The following is an 18,791-nucleotide window of genomic DNA, read 5'->3' as shown; positions in this document are numbered from 1 at the left end:
GGATCTCTGTGAGTTCGAGACCAGCCTGGTCTACAAGAGCTAGTGCCAGGACAGGCTCCAAAGCCACAGAGAAACCCTGTCTCGAAAAACCAAAAAAAAAAAAAAAAGTGGTAAAGAGATGATACAGATAAGAAAACTATAAAAAGTACAACTCACAAAAGTGGGACAATGTAATAAAAAGCATTTTTTTGTTTGTTTTTTCGAGACAGGATTTCTCTGTGGCTTTGGAGCCTGTCCTGGAACTAGCTCTGTAGACCAGGCTGGTCTCGAACTCACAGAGATCCGCCTGGCGCCACCATCGCCCGGCTATAAAAAGCATTTTAGTAGCTAAGTGGAGGCTCATACCTTAGGAGATGGAGGCAGAAGATCATTAAGTGGGTAAGTGGGAAGTTACTTGTGTAAATTAGTAGGATCTAAACTCAAAATTAAGGGCTGAATATTCAGTTCTTTGAAAGAAGACTGCTTACCTAGCTGTGTTAAGACCCCATTTCAACCTCCAGTGTCTACCATCCCCTAAAAAGGCATGTTAGTATCCTATTTACCTCACAGAAAATTACTGCTAATTCTCAGTACAGAACACATTGGATTTATTATTCAAGGTCTGGCTAGATTACAGATTAGTTTAAGCCTAGCCTGGGTAACCTATAGATATCCCGTCTCGGGGGGGAAAAAAAAAAGGGCATGTGTGTGTGTGTTGAGGATGTAGCTCAGTGGTATAATAATGCCCGTCTAGCATGTGCAAAGTGCTGGGTTCAATTCCCAGAACTAAAATGTATTGACTCCATAACACTTTTCCTAATTATGATCCTAAAAATATGTGTGGCATGCTTTAACAGAAGTCAGAGAAGAATATATTGTTGGATTTGGTATTCTAAGAGTTATCCAGAAAACCGTCTTAGATTTAAACATTCCTTAGGATTCCAAACAGCAAACACACATACACTGACACACTCTCTAAAATATACATAAACTTAACATCACTTTTCTATTCCTAGAGGTATTTTATTTCAAGAGATAGTAAAGAAGTTAAAATTTCCTACATGCCCTTGATATTATATGGTAGCTCATAAAAGCCAGCATAAAATTTACCATTTTCTAGGGACTGGCTATTACTCAGTAGCTTTGCCTGCCTTCTTTCCAAGGCCAGTTGTTTATTTCTCTCAATCCTCTGTTGCTGCTCTTCTGTTAGACTTCTACTTGATTCAGAAGCCAACTTCTTGCTGTCAAATGAGCTTGTCAAAAAGGGATCAAATCCAGCTGCAGTTGCATCGAGGTTATTAGTTTCTTCAACTTCATCTGTGGCAGAAATAAAAAGTTAATACAACTGTACTATTAGAGGAGTTAGAGAAAGAACAGCCTTCAACCACAGTTTAAAGTGGCAAATGGCCTAACCTTAAATAATTTGTAAGGTACAAGAATGTAGCTAGTACAGACTGGGTCAAGTAAGTACAAGAAATATTTACAAATTACTCTTATGGTGAGCTGCAAGTTACACCGAGTAGACATACTAAATATGTAAAAGGAGTCTGGGGAGGCGGCTTGGTTGGGAGAGCATGCAAAAAGCCCTGGGTTTGATCTCCAGTGCTCAGTGAGGTGGCAAACTGCTGTAATCCCCACACTTGGAAGATAGAAGCTGGGGTTATTATCATCAGTAGTTAGCTCACAGTCAGCTTGAGAAATAGAAGACTCTGTCTCAAAAATAAAAATACATAAAGAAGTTCAAATGTGTAATTCCAGCACAACAGACAGAGGTAGAGGCAGGCAGGGGAATAAGAAGTTGAAAAGTTCAAGGTTCTGCTATTTAGCAAGTTTAAAGCTACCCTGGGCTACTTGAGATCTTTTAAATTTATTATTGTTATTATTTTGTTTTTTGATACAGTTTCTCTGTCTATCTTTGGCTGTCTTAAAACTAGCTCTGCAGACCAGACTGGCTTTAAACTTAGAGATCTACCTGCTTCTACCTCCCGAGTGCTAGGATTAAAAGTGTACCACCACTGCCTGGCTTGAGATCTGTCCTAAAAATGAGGAAAGAAAGACAAAACAGCAGGAGCAGTAATGAATGGGAGGGATATGATTTTAACAATGTAGTTGAAAGATTTAAGTGAGTTGACACAGTTTGAAGAGGGTAAAAAAATTAACTATATTGATCCAGGGGAAATTCCAGCTTTTACTTTTAATGAAATAAGAATTGACTGACAAGCGGGCGGCAGTGGCGCACGCCTTTAATCCCAGCACTCGGGAGGCAGAGGCAGGCGGATCTCTGTGAGTTCAAGACCAGCCTGGTCTACAAGAGCTAGTTCCAGGACAGGCTCCAAAACCACAGAGAAACCCTGTCTCGAAAAACAAAACAAAACAAAACAAAAAAAAAAGAATTGACTGACAATAAATCTAGAAATGTAAAAGTCTTAGCCAGGCAGTTGTGACACACCTTTAATCCCAGCACTCAGAAGGCAAAGACACGAACTCTTTGTGAGTTCAAAACCAGCCTGGTCTACAGAGCAAGTTCCAGGACAGCCAGGACTACACAGTGAAACTTTTCCCTCCAAAAACAAAAACAATCTAATAAGCAATTTCTTTGGAGAAAAAAAAAATCAAGTTAATTAACAAATAAAGATGAATGCTACACATTCAAAGTAGATAAATTTTAAATTACAGAAAAGGAATAAAGGAAAAATATCAGTAACATTAACAAAATTTCCAGCGTTTATGAACAGGCTTCAAAAAATGAAGACTAGGGATGGGATCAATGGGTACTGATGCTTACTATGCATTAGTTCAGATCCCCAGCACTGTAGCGCAGGGGTAGGAGAAAAATGGTGAGACCCTTTCTCAAAAAAATAATGTGGAGAGGCTGGGGAGGTGGCTCTGGTTATTTGTACATACACATGGGGAAAACACTCACAAATAAAACAAGTCTAAAATAATAATGTAGAGAATGACTGAAGACAACCAACATAGACCCCTCTGGCATGTACACATACATTTTTTTTATTTATATTTTTATGTTTATGGGTATTTTGCCTACATGACCTATATACAACATATATGCCTGGTGCCCAAGGAGGCTAGAAGAGGAAGTCTGATCTCCTGACACTGAAATTGGAATTACAGGTGAGCTGCCACATGGGTGTTAGGTATGAACCATCTCTCCAGGACCCTACCCCAACTCCTTTTTAAAGAGAAGAGAAGAGAAGAGAAGAGAAGAGAAGAGAAGAGAAGAGAAGAGAAGAGAAGAGAAGAGAAGAGAAGAGAAGAGAAGAGAAGAGAAGAGAAGAGAAGAGAAGAGAAGAGAAGAGAAGAGAAGAGAAGAGAAGAGAAGAGAAGAGAAGAGGCTAGAAGTTTAGTGTAGTGGCTCACACCTAAATCCTAAGCAAGTGGATGCTGTGGATGGAGAATTACCACAAATCTGAGGCCAGTCTAGGCTACATAGTGAGTTCCAGGTCAGCCTAGGCTACAGAATGAAAAGGCTATCTCAAGAAAAAGAAATGAACAAAGAGTGGCTAGGGGAGGAGTAGCTCAATAGCATTGCACTTGCTTGTCATGTGCAAGGCCTGGTTTAATACTCAGTCCCAAGCAAGGAAGAGAGGAAGAAAAAAAAAGACTCACTCTGTGAGTTCAAGGACAGCCTGGTCTACAGAGCTAGTTCCAGGACAGGCTACAAAGTGACAAAGAGAAACCCTGTCTTGAAAAACACAAAAAACAAAACAAAACCAAAAAAAAAAAAAAAAAACAACTATGTATGTATGTATTTATTTATTTGTTTGTCTGTTTATTTATTATGTATGCAGTGTTCTGTCTATCTGTATGCTTGCTGGCCAGAAGAGGGCACCAGATCTCATTACAGGTGGCTATTTAAAACCAACAGTTCTCATTCTGCCAGTCCCAATCTCTTTGGCTGTTGAATGACCCTTTCACAGGGGTCACATATCAGATATCCTGCATATCAGATATTTTACATTAAGATTCATAACAGCAAAATTACAGTTATAATTACAGTAGCAATAATAATTTTATGGTTGGGGTCACCACAACACGAGGAACTGTATTTAAGGATCACAACATGAGAAAGGTTGAGAACCACTGACTTAATCCATAAGAGGATTCTGTACAGAATCCACTATTACTCACCATATATATTACTAGTTTTAAAAAAAAAAGTATGGGGGGCTGGAAAAACAGCTCAGTGATTAAGAGCACTTGCTATTCTTGCAGCAGACTGGAGTTTGGTTCCCAGCACCTATGCTAGGTAGCTCACAACTTCCTGTACAAACCTCTTAAGCAAAGAGTAGGTACTTAAAGGAAACCTTTTGAGAGCATGTATGCAAACTCCGGCAGATTCCTGTAGGCTTTGATAAATATGGGCTTTGATACTGAAGCGAGAAAAAAAGAAACAATAATCTAACACCAAACCAAGACACAGCAGAGGGTCTCCATTAGGCAGAAGATCACCAAAAGCACGCACACATACACATATCCACATACAGACGCACACATAATTAAAAATAAATGTTAAAAAGCTTTAAGTCGGGCAGTGGTGGTGCATACCTTTAATCCCAGCACTTGGGAGGGATAGACAGTCAGATCTCTGAGTGTAAAATCAGCCTGGTCTATAAAGCAAGTTCTAGGACAGTTAGGACTGTAACACAGAAAAATCTGTCTGAAAACCCCCTAAAAAGTTTTAAAAATATTTATGTATGGAGCCATCGCACAGAAAATCTGATAACTATACAGACTCTGTCGGCAGGAACCAACTGTTTTGATGTATGTGACCGTCTATGGTTGCATTGTACAACTAACAAATGCAATCAATGCCAGAACAGTCACGTAGGTCTTCCTAAAGTTCTATAGCCACGGATCTGGTTCTTTTGAATTTTTATTTTATTTTATGTTTTTTGGAAACAAGATCTTGCATACCCCAAGTTAGTCTCAAATTCACTATGTAGTCAAGGCTGGCCTTGAACTTCTGTGTCTCCTAGTTCCACCTCCTAAATGCTGGAATTACAGACATGTGTTACCACACATAGCTCAAGAGTCTCTATGTTGAATGGAATATAAAATTCTATCAACAAATTATTCTACCTAACTTCCCAGAGAGAGGTTTTCTAATGGTTTATATGCATATGAACACTCTAGTTTGATGGGTAATTGTACTAGCAAGAACTATAAATGATCAATGAAGTCAGCAGGTTCTCAAAACAAGCTTCACAAACTTTAGTCAATCTCTGGAACCTACATAATGGAAAAATCAACTCCAGAAGTTGTCTTAATCTCCACACACATGCCATGACACAAGAGCACAAAAACAATATAAATGTTAAAATTTCCCTATTTCATAAATATTTCTATAACATGTCTAATGATACAATTGTATCCTTTTTTTGATTGTTTATGCATCTAAGTCAGGGTCTCAGTATGTATCCCCCCCCCCCCCCCCCCCCGCTATACTTGGAGCTCTTTATGCAAACCAGGCCTTGAACTCAGAAGGCTCTGCCTGCCTCTGCTTCCTGGAATTAAAGTGTGTGCACCACCCTGCCAGGCTACAATCATATCTTTAGGAAATAAATTTCAAGAAGGAAGGAGTCAAGGGAAGGTAACATGAACATGAAAGAAGTACAATGATAAACACATAAAAATCTCATAACGAAGCATATTCTTTTGTGGGGGAGAAGCTGAGACAGGTAAATCTATATCAAATATTTATTTGATATAGATTTATATCAAATATATATTTATTATATCATAAAATTTATATATATAAATGTATATAATATATATATATTTATATCAAATATAATCTATGATATAGATTATATTTGATTAATCTATAATTTTGGCTATCCTGGAACTATGTTGACTAGGTTGGCATTCGACTCACAAAGATCCACCTGCCTCTGACTCCTAAGTGCTGAGGTTAAAGGCATCTACCACTATGCATGCCTGAAACTTATTCTTTTGTACACTAACTAAAACTAATAAAAAAGAAACAAGTATCAAATGTAACTATTACTGGGCTAAAGAGATGTCTCCCTGGGTAAGGGCACCTGCTGTCAAGCCTGAAAACCTGAGTGTAATCCCTGGGATTGACAAGGTGGAAGGCTGTCCTCTGCAGTCTATCCCCACATAAATAAATAGGAGCTCATTACACTCACACTTAACTACATTCTACATTTACCAAATTCTAGACTTAACTGTACTGTAGTTACATAAGCATGGGTTAAGGTCTCAGTTGTGTATATATAATATCTCCTACTTCAGTTATACCCATTTCTAAAAGCTAAATTGTGATAAAGTAAATAAACTTGTAATTACCATTATTGTTAACAAAATCTTCATGTACAATAGGGAGATCAAGTCGAATTCGTTTTAAACAGGTCTGAAAAAAAGACGTTTTTCCATTTTTATCAATAAGTTAGAGATGAAACAACTACTTATTTATATCTGAAGGAGTTATTCTTCAAATAATGACTATTCATTTTCCTGTCTAACAAGACAGATGTCAAAAGAAAGACCCACGAATAGCAATTCAGCCTCCTTGACTACTTAGACTGTGAATGACATTCACGATAATCACACTTACCTGAACCTCCTTTTTATTTCCCAGGTTTTCAACTCTGTCAATAAAATCTTCAAATTGCAGTTTGGGGAATAGCCTATGTGCCCAGTGCTCCATGTGTCTGATTAGCGTTTTCAAGTCTTCAGCCTGACACATAAAAATAAAAATGCTGAACAGAAGACTCAATCTCACAGCTGACCCTGTCAGCAGATTTTAGCATTTAAAGGCAATGCCAAAGTCACTGCTGTCATATTTATAAGGCTAAGAAACTTTTAGAAAGAAACAGAAAATTCTAAAGCTTGGAAGACCACAATCTCAGAAAGTGTTAAGAGCACTGAATACAGATTTTGTTTTAGACACAGATTTTTAGAAATTAGAAGAAAATATGTATGTATGTATGTATGTATGTATGTATGTATGTATGTATGTATAAAATAGGACTGGGAAGACAGTTCAGATGGTTAACAGCCTGGAGAATAAGGCTGAGAACCGATGTTCAAACCCTAGCCCCACATAAAACATCCCTGTATAGCGGCTGAACTAGATACTATGTCAACTTGACACAAGCGAGAGTCACTGGCGAGGAGGGAGCCCCGCCTGAGAAAATGTCTCAATAAGATCAGGCTTGTAGGACATTTTCTTAATTAGTAACTGATGTGAGAGGGCCCAGCCCATTGTGGGTGGTGCCATCCCTGGGCAGGAGGTCCTAGATTCGGCAAAAACAAAACAAAAAAAAAAAAAAAAAACAGGCTAAGCAAGCCATGGAGAGCAAGCCAGTAAGCAACACCCCTCCAAGGCCTCTGCTTTACCTCCTGCCTCCAGGTTCCTGACTTCCTTTGATGATGAACAAAATGGAAGTGTAAACCAAATAACACTTTCCTCCCCAACTTTCTTTTGGTCATGGTGTTCCATCACGGCAACAGAAATCCTAAGACAGTGGCAGACCTCTGCAGTCCTAGTGCTGAAGAAACAAAGACTGAGGCTAACTGCACAGAGCCTGAGGAAGCACACCTAAAGCTGACCTCTGGCAACAACACACACCCACATCCACCGAGGGGAAACAGCAGTACAAAGTTGGAAGAAAGCTGCCAGGCCTGGTGAAACAGCTTTGATGCAAGCACTGGGGAGGCAGAGGTGGGCAGATCTCTGAGTTCGAGGCCAGCCTGGTCTACAAGAGCTAGTTCCAGAACAGGCTCCAAACTAGAGAAACCCTGTCTCAAAAAACCAAACAAACAAAAAAGAACTAGATACTGTTGAATGTCTTAGACACATCTTAGAGACACATGATCCACAAAAGCAGTGTTAATTATCAGGAAACTTAAAATGATTCTTTAAGAGAAGGCAAAGTAAATTTTATTCTTGTAAACTATAAGGTATAAATGTGGGCTTAGAGACTCAGACTAAAGCCATGATAAACATGGGGGTAAAAAAAAAAAGAGACACAACATTGTTCTTTTAACTCTTCCAAGTACCTTCTCTATTCACTATTTCTCAGGGGTTACCACAGATTAACAACAGTATCTGTGATATATGCATCATAGTAGACCCAGTTTCACTTATTTTTAAAAACATAAAAGCTCTCAAATAAAACAGGTGTGATGACATAAACCTTTAATCCCACCATTTAGAAAAGGCAAGCAGATCTCTATGAGTTTAAGGCTGGTTGGCTGATAATTAGACACTATTCTGCTATTAAGAGGCACCATGACCACAGTCACTCTTAATCAATAAACAAACAAATAAAAATTAAGGGGCTGGAGAGATGGCTCAGCAGTTAAGAGTACTTACTGGCTACTCTTCCAGAGGTCCTGAGTTCAATTCCCAGCAATCATATGGTGGCTCACAACCATCCATAATGAGATCTGGTGCCCTCTTCAGGCATGCAAACAGAACACTGTGTACATAGTAAATAATTTTTTTTTTTAAGCATTTAAATGGGGTCTCATTTACAATTTCAAAGGTTTAGTCTATTATCATCATGGCAGGGAGCACGTTGGCATGCAGGCAGGCACTAGAGCAGTGAAGGGGCCTAACTTAACATCAATACAGCCACGACAGGCTGCAGACTAGCAATACTGGGACTACGCCTCACCCTTACAATGGCCTGGCATCCAGGGACCAATCAGAATTGAGAAAGACAAAAACCAGCCATTCCAGAACATTGAGGACAGCTTACATAACTTGTATATGGGTTGCTAATTTCTTTGCAGTTACAACAAGATTCCTGTTGCCCCACTCCTGCCAGTCAGGAGTTAAAACCCCATCTGAATCTGGAATTTCCCTAACCCCCCCATCCTTTACTCCTTAATAACCCTGCTACAGCTGAGCTCGAGGATCTCTGATCTATCCTGGAACCTACAGAGACTACAAGCTCGAGCTTGCAATAAAGGCTTTTTGCTTTTGTATATGAACTCAGACTCCTGGTGGTCTATGGGGGCCTCATGACAAAAAAAAACATTAGTAGCTGAGAGCTACATCTTGATCCACAGGCAGAGAGAGCAGGACTGAGCCTTGCATGTGCTTTTGAAACCTCAAAGCCCAAACCCAGGGACAACAAGGCCACATCTCCCAATCCACTAATCCTTTTAAATAGTGCCACTCCCCAATGACTTAAGCTTTTAAATATATGAGGGGGTGGCATTCTTATATAAATCACCATAGCTAGTCAGGGCTAGATAGTGATACTCTGTCTCAAATTAAAATAAAATACATAAGTAAAAGTCTAAAATAAAAACCAGGGCCAGAATGTACTCCAGGAGTACTGTTTAGCACAAGTTCAAGCACTTGCCCAGGACCCAATGTCCAGTACTAAGAAAGAGGAATCAAATGTTTCTTACCTCATGACCTTTCCCCTTGAATTTTATCTTATCAAACATATGCCTTAAGGCTGGAAGCCCTCTCTCTGAAGTTAATCTGTGAAAACAAATATATTTGGAATTTCAGATTTTCTAGTCCTGACAAAACCAAGACCACAAGAAAAAATATTTCCTCCCCAATTGGAAAAAAAAGAAAGAAAAAAAATGTTTATGGAGGGGGGGGGTGCTTACAAACTATCTGATTTCCAAATCGTTCAACCAAAGCTTACCACAGTTGAAGAAAAACACTGTGTGGAAAACTTTAAATGTATGAGAGTAAATGTCCATACCTAGTAGCATCTAGCTTGGGTAGATTCCTTTTAACTGTTCTCCTTGGTGGCACAGGAACAGGTGTTCCACTTCCTGATTGTAGTGAAACAGATAGAAATTTAGTGTTTAAAAATTTAAGGCCTGGGCCCTCAAGATGAATCAGTGGGTAAAGGCATTAGCCACCAAGCCTGACTGACTGCTTATGCTCAATTCCCCCATACCCATATCGTGGATAGGACAACTGGCTCCTGCAAGTTGTCCTGACTTCCATATACACATATAGTGGCACCCATATGCCCACAAACATTCAGATACACACAAATAAATAAATGCTATAATTTTTTAAAATTAAAGTCTTATTTACAAAATATATCAGGGCTGGAGAGATGGCTCAGTAGCTAAGAGTACTGATTGCTCTTCCAGAAGAGCTGGGTTCAATTCCTAGCACCCACATGGCAGCTTACAACTGTTCCTAACTCCAGTTCCAGGGGATCTGACACCTTCACACCAACACACATAAAATAAAGTAAAATAAATTATAAAATTTAAAACCAACAAACAAACCAGGCTGTGATGACACACGCCTTTAATCCCTGTACTAGAGGCAGAGGCAGGCAGATCTCTGAGTTTGTGGCCAGTCTGGTCTATGGAGAAAGTTCCACAACAGCCAAGGATATAGGGAAAATCCTGTCTCAAAAAACCAAAAACCAAACCAAGCAAACAAAAAAGCAAATTCAAGGGACATTTGTGAAATTATCAATACAGACCTTCATCAGGTTCAAGTTCTGCAGTATCTCTCTCAGGAGAGGCTGGAGGTGGGAAGGGAGGAAAAGTTTCATCTTCTATATGATCATAATCTGGTATTTCAAACAAGCCATTCTCTTCTTGCTCTAACATCTTTTCCTCCAGAAGAAAAAAAAAAAAGCTATTTTTATCCATCCCAAACAGCCTTCCTAACTATCACACAATCTAATTTCATTCACAATGAAAGTCACGTTTCAATCACTTAAACCACATTTCAAATTCATCCAAAATAAAAAGTAGAGAAGACAGTAAATATGGAGGAAAATGGCTAACCAGAACCAAGTAGTAATGTAGTCCCTACAACTAAACGACTACATGGTTTTTAACATTGATATACGGAGTGTTTTGCCTGCTTGTATGCCTGTGGAGACCAGAAGACATCAGACCATTAGGAATTCAAGTTATAGTTTGAAATATCTATCTATCCATCCATCCATCTATCCACCCACCCATATATATATAGAGAGAGAGAGTGTGTGTTATACTACCAAGTAGATGAGAATCAAACGTAGGTCCTCTGGAAGAACAGCCAGTAATCTAAATCACTGAGACATCATCACTCCAGTCCCCAGGTTACAAATTTTTGTTTTGTTTTTTCGAGACAGAATTTCTCTGTGCAATAGTCCTGGCTGTCCTGGAGTTACAAGTTTTTATTCTTCTAGCATAGACATCCCTACTATTCCTTTTGCAGCTCTCAAGTGTCTCAAGGGCATTTAAGCTCATCGTATACAAAACTGAATAACTAAATGATCTCAATTCAGTGAGTGATGCCCATCAAGCTGTTCAAGTAAAAGACTTACAAGTCACCTTTGACACTTCCTTCTTGCACTCAATATATCCTGCCCATTTAATTTTCGAAATATTCCTTTAATATTTTTCCTTCAGCCAGGTGATCAAGGCATATGCCTCTAAGTCCAGGAGGCAGAGGCAAGTGGATCTGTGAGTTTAAGGACAGCCAGGGCTACACTGAGAAGTCTATATCCAAAAAAAAAAAAAAAAACAAAAACAAAACAAAACAAAACAAAAAAAGAACTGCATGGAGCTGGATGTGATAGTACACACATTAAGCGCAGCACTAAGGAGGCAGAGACAGGAAGATCTGAGTTGAGGCCAGTATAATCTACATAGCAAGTTCAGGACAGCTACGGCTAAAGACACTGTCTTAAAAAAGGAAAAAAAAATTCAGTGGAGAAAAATAATGTTTGCTAGGCATGGTGGCACCTGTAATCCCAGCATTTGAAAGAAAGAAAATCAAGAACTCAAAGTCAGCCTTGAACTTACTTAACAAGTTCAAAGCTGGCCTGGACCAAGAGACCCTTTTTTTTTTTTTTTTTTTTGGGCAGAAAAACAACATGGGTTAAAAGAGACCCTTTTAAAAGAGGCTGGAGAGATGGCTCAGTGGTTAAGAGCATTAGCTCCTCTTCCAGAGGACCCAGGTTCAATTCCCAGCCCCACTTGGCAGCTCACACAGCCTGTAACTTCAACTTTATGGGCTCCAACATCTTCATATACATGTATACAAGTATAACATGAATGCACATGAAATAAAAATAAATTAAAAAATAAAACTTTACTGGGCAATGGTGGGAAGGCCTTTAATCCCAGCACTCAGGAGGCAGAAGCAGGTGGATCTCTGAGTTTGAGGCCAGCCTGCTCTACAGATCCCGTTCCACAACAGCCAGGGCTATCCAGAGAAACCATCCCGAAAAAACTAAAAAACATACAAACAAAAGAATAAAATTTATACCATGTCAACTTCACTTCATACCATATCTCTCATACCTTCTCTTTTAATTCCTTAAAAGAACAATTTCCACTGTAAAAAATCTTAATGTTTGTTTGATAAAGTAATTTTTTGTTTTGGGTTTTTGGGGGGGGGGGGCAGGGATTACGAGACAGAGCTTCTCTGTATAGCCCAGGCTGTCCTGGAACTTGCTCTGTAGACCAGGCTGATTTTGAACTCAGAGAACCACTGTCTTTGTCTCCTGAGTACTAGGATTAATGGCATGCACCACCACCTCCCAACAAAGATTTTTACCTATGTGTTTGCCTGGGTTTGTATGCAACATGCATGTGTAAATGTACAAAGAAGCAAAAGGTGATATAAGCAGGTTTGAGTGGTAGAAAGAGAACCCAGGTCCTTTTCAAGAGCAGTAGATCTCTGACATTCACTGAGCACCGTTTTTGTTGTTTGAAATAAGGTCATATATTGGCCAAGCTGGCCTCCAATTCCTGATCCTCCTGCCTCTACTCCCCAAGTGCTAACATTACCTACATTTTGAAAGCTCGTCCCTGATCCCTAATTTCTTTCAAATTTTAACTATTACCTCATCAGGAAAACCTATCTCAAATCAGGAATGTTGAGACGTTCTGTAACCCCAAAAGGTAGAGGAAGGAGGAACAGAGTTTATTTCAGGCCATCCACAATTATTTCAAGGCCAGCCTGAGACTCTTAGACTATTTAAATGTCCCTAAATTGAATAGCAATACTGTATGAGCACTGTGGAAGCCCTAAGGACAACTTTCTGACTTTCATCATCAGGGAATCAAATTCAAGTCAAATTTGTACTGCAAGCACTGTTACCTGACAGGCCACCTTTATTGCCCAGAATCCTCTTACAACAATTAACACCACCATACAGAAGTTTCACAGGAATCATCATCTCTCTATTAGGTTTTATTTAATGTTACTCTCCTATAATGAAATGTACCTTTCTTAGAACAAAATCAGACAGGTCTCTTTGTGTTCCACTACTATATCCCAAATTCAGTATACAATAGATAATATATTTACTACAGGAAGGAAACAAAAAAAATTCCAAGTGATATACACTGTAGCCCCAATACTTAGGAGTCTAAAGTAGAAACCCAGGAGTCCAGTCTGGGCAAGAGTCCTTGCCTATACAAACACACCCACAATACACAATGCAGAGGTAGCTCAGTTGGTGGAAGGCTTGGTTAGCATCCACAAGACCATGGGTTCAATTTCCAGTATAACCAGTCATAAACCAGATGTATGTATAGGGGTGCATTGGTTTGCAACCCCAGCCCTCAAGTTATCTTCAGCTGGGCCAAGCCCAGACTAGTTTGGGCTACATGAGAATCCCCATCTTCAAAAATAAAAAGCTTGAGCTGGAGGTTGAAAACACACATTGCTGTTACAGAGGTCCTAAGCTCAGATGCCAGCACCCACACTGAACAGCTCACTAACGCCTCTAACTACAGCTTCAGGGGATTTGACACCTGGCCTCATGTGCACTTATTCCTGCCTCACACATTCTTAGAAAGTAAATCTCAAAAACAGTAAATTTCACCAGGCGGTGGTGGCATACACCTTTAATCCCAGCACTGAGGCAAACTAACTCTGTGAGTTTAAGGCCAGCATGGTCTCCAGAGTTCCAGGACAGCTAGGACGACGTGAAGAAACCCTGTCTCAAACAAACAAACAAACAAAAAAAACATAAATTTTCAAAGTTTCCTCCAAAACTAAACATATTTGGACTCAAACATATTTAAAACACCCCAATCAGGGCTGGAGAGATGGCTCAGCCGTTAAGAGCAGTGACTGTTCTTCCAGAGGTCCTGAGTTCAATTCCCAGTAGCTACATGGTGGCTCACAACCACCCATGATGAGATCTGGTGCCCTCTTCTGGCCTGCAGGCAGACATACAGGCAGAACACTGTATATAAAATAATACACCCCAAACAAAACAAAAACCCCCAATCTAGATTTTCAACTTTTATTACATGATTTTTACTTATTATTGGTGTGTGTATATAATGTGAATGGGCAAGAGGAACCCTGGACTCAGGTCTTCCACCTTTCCATGAGCTCTAAGTACCATCTTTACCTGTGGAGCATCTAGCTGGCCCCAGTTCTAAATTCTATGACCATAAGTCTATAAAAACAAAGCACTGACTCTGGATAATACACGGCTAAGTCTTTGAGTAAGTTTTATGAACCATGATTTTGGGGAGCCAAAAAGAAAGTAACATAGTATGTTTAGGGCTGGAGACTGCAGCTCTTAGCCTAGCCCCAGACAAGCGCCCCAAGCCTCCAAACATTTAGTGCCATCCCAATGGGAGTTTGAAAACAGGACTTAAAACTACAATAACCAGCAAATAAACAATAAAGCACGAGGTGGGGCTCATCAGTACACTCGTTTCTCTTAGCACACGGCAAGCGTCGTTCGCTAGGTGTCTTTCTCCCCTTGACAATATTTTTGTCTACCTCCCCCTCATGGTCCTCAAACTCCCAGAGAAGTATGGGAGTAACAAATTCAGCATCCGACTGGCAACTCCTGCCCACACCTCTTACTAACCTACTTTATTTCCAGCTGTCAAACAAGCTCCTCACCTTAAAGGACTCCGGCATCCTGACTCACCCTGGGTGCTACCCCTAAAAATATCACGTCTCCCTTCCCTCTTCTCGAGGCTTCTCATCCTCCCTCCCGGCCAGTCCACTTCATTCACCCCCCCATTCTCCGTCCCGACGCTTGGCGCCAAGCGTGTGTGCGCGCGGTGGAGGCCCGCCATGCTCCCGCCCGCTCCGCCCGGTCCTCCTCAGCACTGCAGCCTAGCTCCTGCCGCCCCAGTTCCCGCGCCCCACGCCGAAATTCCAGAACCTCCGGCGAAACGGCTTCTACCAGAGACTCCCTCACCGAACTGGGTCTCACCTCCAGCAAACGGCCAGACCGTAGACAGCGCGAACAGCGCCTCTCGCGAGACTCAGGAACACACTACGCGAGAAGAACTGGAAAGTTTGGCGCCAACAGCGCCCGAGCGGCCTGGGCGGGGCCTAAGGACCTGGGCCCCGCCCACCTGGGTTCGGAAGCCTTCTTTCCTCTCCAGCATATTTTTCAATAGCATGAAGCTCAGAATTCGTACTTTCTAGGCACTTTATTGGCCTTCGAAATAGGTCTCCGTTCGTAGAAACCGGGTGGTGGAAGCCGGGCGTGAGAATGCACGTCTGGAATCCCAGGCCCCGGCAAGCTGAGGCAGATGCCTTTCTGTGAGTTCGAGGCCAGCCTGATGTATAAAACCAGTTCTAGGCCAACCAGAGCTGTTACACAGAAAAACCCTGTTTCAAAATGCAGACAAACAGCAACAACAAGAATGAGATAAAGGTGCTAGAGAGATGTCTTAACCATTAAAAGTACTTGGTGCTCATGCAGAGGACTAGTTTGATTTCCAACACCGACATAGTGGCTGACAACCTTGTATAATATCAGAGCATTTGAGGCCCTTTTCTGGCCTGCAGAACACCAAGCATTCTGCTGGTTTACATACAAAAAGCCATGGAAATAAAAGACAGAGAGAGAGAGAGAGAGAGAGAGAGAGAGAGAGAGAGAGAGAGAGAGAGAGAGAGCACTGAGCAGTGGTGGTGCACACCTTTAATCCCAGCACTTGGGAAACAGAGGATCTCTATGATCTCTATAAGTTCTAGGCGCCAGCCTGCTCTACAAAGCGAGTTCCAGAACAGCCAGGACTGTTTCACAAAGAAACCCTGTCTTGATCACCCCCTCCTCCCCGCCCAAAAAAAAAAAAAATGAGATGGTGAGAAAAACAACCCGTGCTAGCTTTTAACTCTGTACCCTCCGTGTTCACTTACAAAATAAATAATAATAGAGCTGAAGGAGCTAGAGAGATTGCTCAACACAGCCGGGCAGTGGTGGCGCACACCTTTAATCCCAGCATCCGGGGAAGCAGAGGCAGGCAGATTTCTGTGAGTTCGAGGCCAACCTAGTATACAAAGCAAATTCTAGGACAGCCTGAGAAACCCTGTCTGGGGTAGGGGGGGAGCAACCCAAAAAATTCGAGGAAAAAGACCACAGACCCAAATCATCATGGCAATACTAATTAAAGCAAGCTTTTTTTAATTCACATACACCTAAAAGTGGAGTTCAAGAGATCAGCCTTGGATGTGAGGAAAACAAGGTTCTTGTAGTTCAGGGGTAAGGGGTTCCCAAATGATTTGATGGGCAAAATAGGCAAGGCTACAGGAACAAGACATAGGCATAAAAATCTCAGTCTTCTTTTTTTTTTTTTTATTATTTTTTTTTAATCTTTTTTTTAATCTCAGTCTTCTAAAGCAAAGACATGATTGCAAGGTAGTTGATAACAAGTTAGTCATAATAACCTTGGAAACAAAGGTAGGGTTCAGGATAGCTATACCTTTTTGAAGCAAAGACATGGTTGCAGCTTCCTGGAACAGGCCGTACAGAGCCATTTGCTCCTAAGGTTACAGGTGGGGCATTGCCCAACCTTGAAAAACAGATTTAATCATAAACAGGAATGGGCCTAGTTCGTCTTTACTGTAACCTGGCTTTTAAGTGTAAAATGAAGGCAGACTGAACCCAGGTAATATTCCTAAATCTGCATGGCTACTCCCAAACACCTGAAATTCCAGTTCCAGGGGCTCTGCTGCCCTCTCCTGACCTCTGGGGGCACTGCACACACCAGTGCACTTCCATGCAGATAGAAGTCATACACATAAAATAAAAGCAAATAAAATTTAAAAGTGTAATTAGAAGCCAGGTGATGGTACACACCTTTAACTCCACCACTTGAGAGGCAGAAGCAGGCAGATCTCTGTGAGTTTGAGGCCAGCCTGGTTTACAGAGCAAGTTCCAAGACAACCAGGAAATCCTGTCTTGAAAAATCAATAATAATAATAATAATAATAAGCCGGCGGTGGTGGCACACGCCTTTAATCCCAGCACTCGGGAGGCAGAGGCAGGCGGATCTCTGTGAGTTCGAGACCAGCCTGGTCTACAAGAGCTAGTTCCAGGACAGGCTCCAAAACCACAGAGAAACCCTGTCTCGAAAAAGCAACATAATAAATAATAATAATAATAATAATAATAATAATAATAATAATAATACGTGTGTAAAACATGAACATCTGTGCAGTGCTCAAAGAGGCCAGAAGAGGGCATTGTATCTCCTGGAACTGGGGTTACAGGCAGTTCACAACAGCTCACAACCTGAACCTGGATATTCTGGGAAAGGAAAAAGTGCTCTAGAATCAATCATTGAACAATTGCTCTGGTATCATTATTTTTATTATTTTAATTTTATGTGGTGTATGTGTTTCCCTGTACCTGTACATGCTGGTGCCCAAGGTGTCCAGAAGAAGGCATGGAATTTCCTGACATGGAGTTATGAGCAGTTATAAACTACCATATGGATGCTGGAAATTGAGCCCTACTCCTCTGCAAGAATCGCAAGTGTTTTTGAACACTGAGCCATTTTCTAGCTTCATATTATTTGTGGGGTTTTGTTTGTTTTATTTGGTTTGGTTTGGGTTTTTTATTTCTGTTTTTTGTTTTATTTCTTTGTAAGTTTGATGTTTTAGATGGGTCTCTCTATGTAGCCTTGGCTATCCTGAACTTGCTACATAGACCAGGCTTGCCACAAGCTCACAGAGATCCACCCATACAAGTGCTGAGACTAAAGCATGCACCACCACAGCTGGCGTAATTGGGTACATTTCTTTCTGACCTTCATAAAATGATATCAAAGTGCATGTTTTCTGTCTGGGCTTATTTTTTCTTCCATATTTTGTTCTGTGGTACCTCCGCATTGTTTCCCTTTCTTTTAATTTATTTATTTATTAAAGATTTCTGCCTCCTCCCCGCCACCACCTCCCATTTCCCTCCCCCTCCCCCGATCAAGTCCCCCTTCTTCATCAGCTCGAAGAGCAATCAAGGTTCCCTGACCTGTAGGAAGTCCAAGGACCACCCACCTCCATCCAGGTCTAGTAAGGTGAGCATCCAAACTGCCTAGGCTCCCCCAAAGCCAGTACGTGCAGTAGGATCAAAACCCATTGCCATTGTTCTTGAGGTCTCAGTAGTCCTCCGCATTGTTTCCTATCAGAAAATTGTAAGACCTCTCTGTCCTGTCAGCCTGCTCCCCACTAACCACAAAGAGGCTTAATATTAATTATAAATGCTCCACTAATAGCTCAGGCTTGTTACTAGCTAGCTCTTACAACTTGAATAAACTCAATTATATTAATCTAAATATTGCCATGTGGCACTACCTCTCTTTCATCTTGCACCTCCTCTTCCCTTTCGTATCTCACTGGGGACTCCTCCAACTCCCCCTTCTTTTTCCCAGTGTCCTTAGTCTGGCTCTCTGGCCTAATCTTATTCTGTCCAGCTATTGGCCTGCCAACTTCTTTATTAAACTCATCACAATGACATGTGTTCACACAGTGTGAAGGAATATTCCACAGAAAACTTGCATTGTCGCATCCTATACCACACTTCATTCAACATCCCTTTTATTGATGGAAGGTTTCTTGT

The 18,791-nt window shown here is 40.9% G+C and overlaps 1 protein-coding gene and 1 non-coding gene across 5 annotated transcripts in view; both read right to left on the bottom strand.

The window, feature by feature from the left end:
* The window catches only part of Tipin (TIMELESS interacting protein), a 17,883-nt gene extending 2,674 nt beyond the window's left edge, over positions 1 to 15,209 (bottom strand). The window contains exons 1-7 of one of the 4 annotated variants that reach the window (XM_050152003.1): positions 15,159 to 15,209; positions 10,446 to 10,575; positions 9,699 to 9,771; positions 9,391 to 9,466; positions 6,578 to 6,700; positions 6,310 to 6,373; positions 1,090 to 1,296 (exon numbers count right to left, since the gene is read on the bottom strand). In XM_050152003.1, coding sequence (XP_050007960.1) covers positions 1,090 to 1,296; positions 6,310 to 6,373; positions 6,578 to 6,700; positions 9,391 to 9,466; positions 9,699 to 9,771; positions 10,446 to 10,575 — 673 coding nt within the window. In that variant the 5' untranslated portion in view covers positions 15,159 to 15,209. Of the gene's footprint in view, positions 1 to 1,089; positions 1,297 to 6,309; positions 6,374 to 6,577; positions 6,701 to 9,390; positions 9,467 to 9,698; positions 9,772 to 10,445; positions 10,582 to 12,056; positions 14,785 to 15,158 lie in introns of those variants that run through there. The other 3 variants (XM_050152002.1, XM_050152001.1, XR_007593562.1) reach the window with 3 other exon arrangements.
* LOC126507566 (small Cajal body-specific RNA 14) lies at positions 4,690 to 4,824 on the bottom strand. The gene has a single exon (XR_007593585.1). It is a non-coding gene; the product is annotated as a small Cajal body-specific RNA 14 (non-coding RNA).
* Positions 15,210 to 18,791: the final 3,582 nt, after the last annotated feature.

The sequence above is a fragment of the Alexandromys fortis genome, unplaced genomic scaffold (assembly GCF_014885135.2).
Source record: "Alexandromys fortis isolate MF-2015 unplaced genomic scaffold, M_Fortis_MF-2015_v1.1 scaffold_70, whole genome shotgun sequence".
NCBI lineage: Eukaryota > Metazoa > Chordata > Mammalia > Rodentia > Cricetidae > Alexandromys > Alexandromys fortis.
Note: the sequence above shows the minus strand (reverse complement) of the source record. Positions and strands in the feature narration are given on the sequence as shown.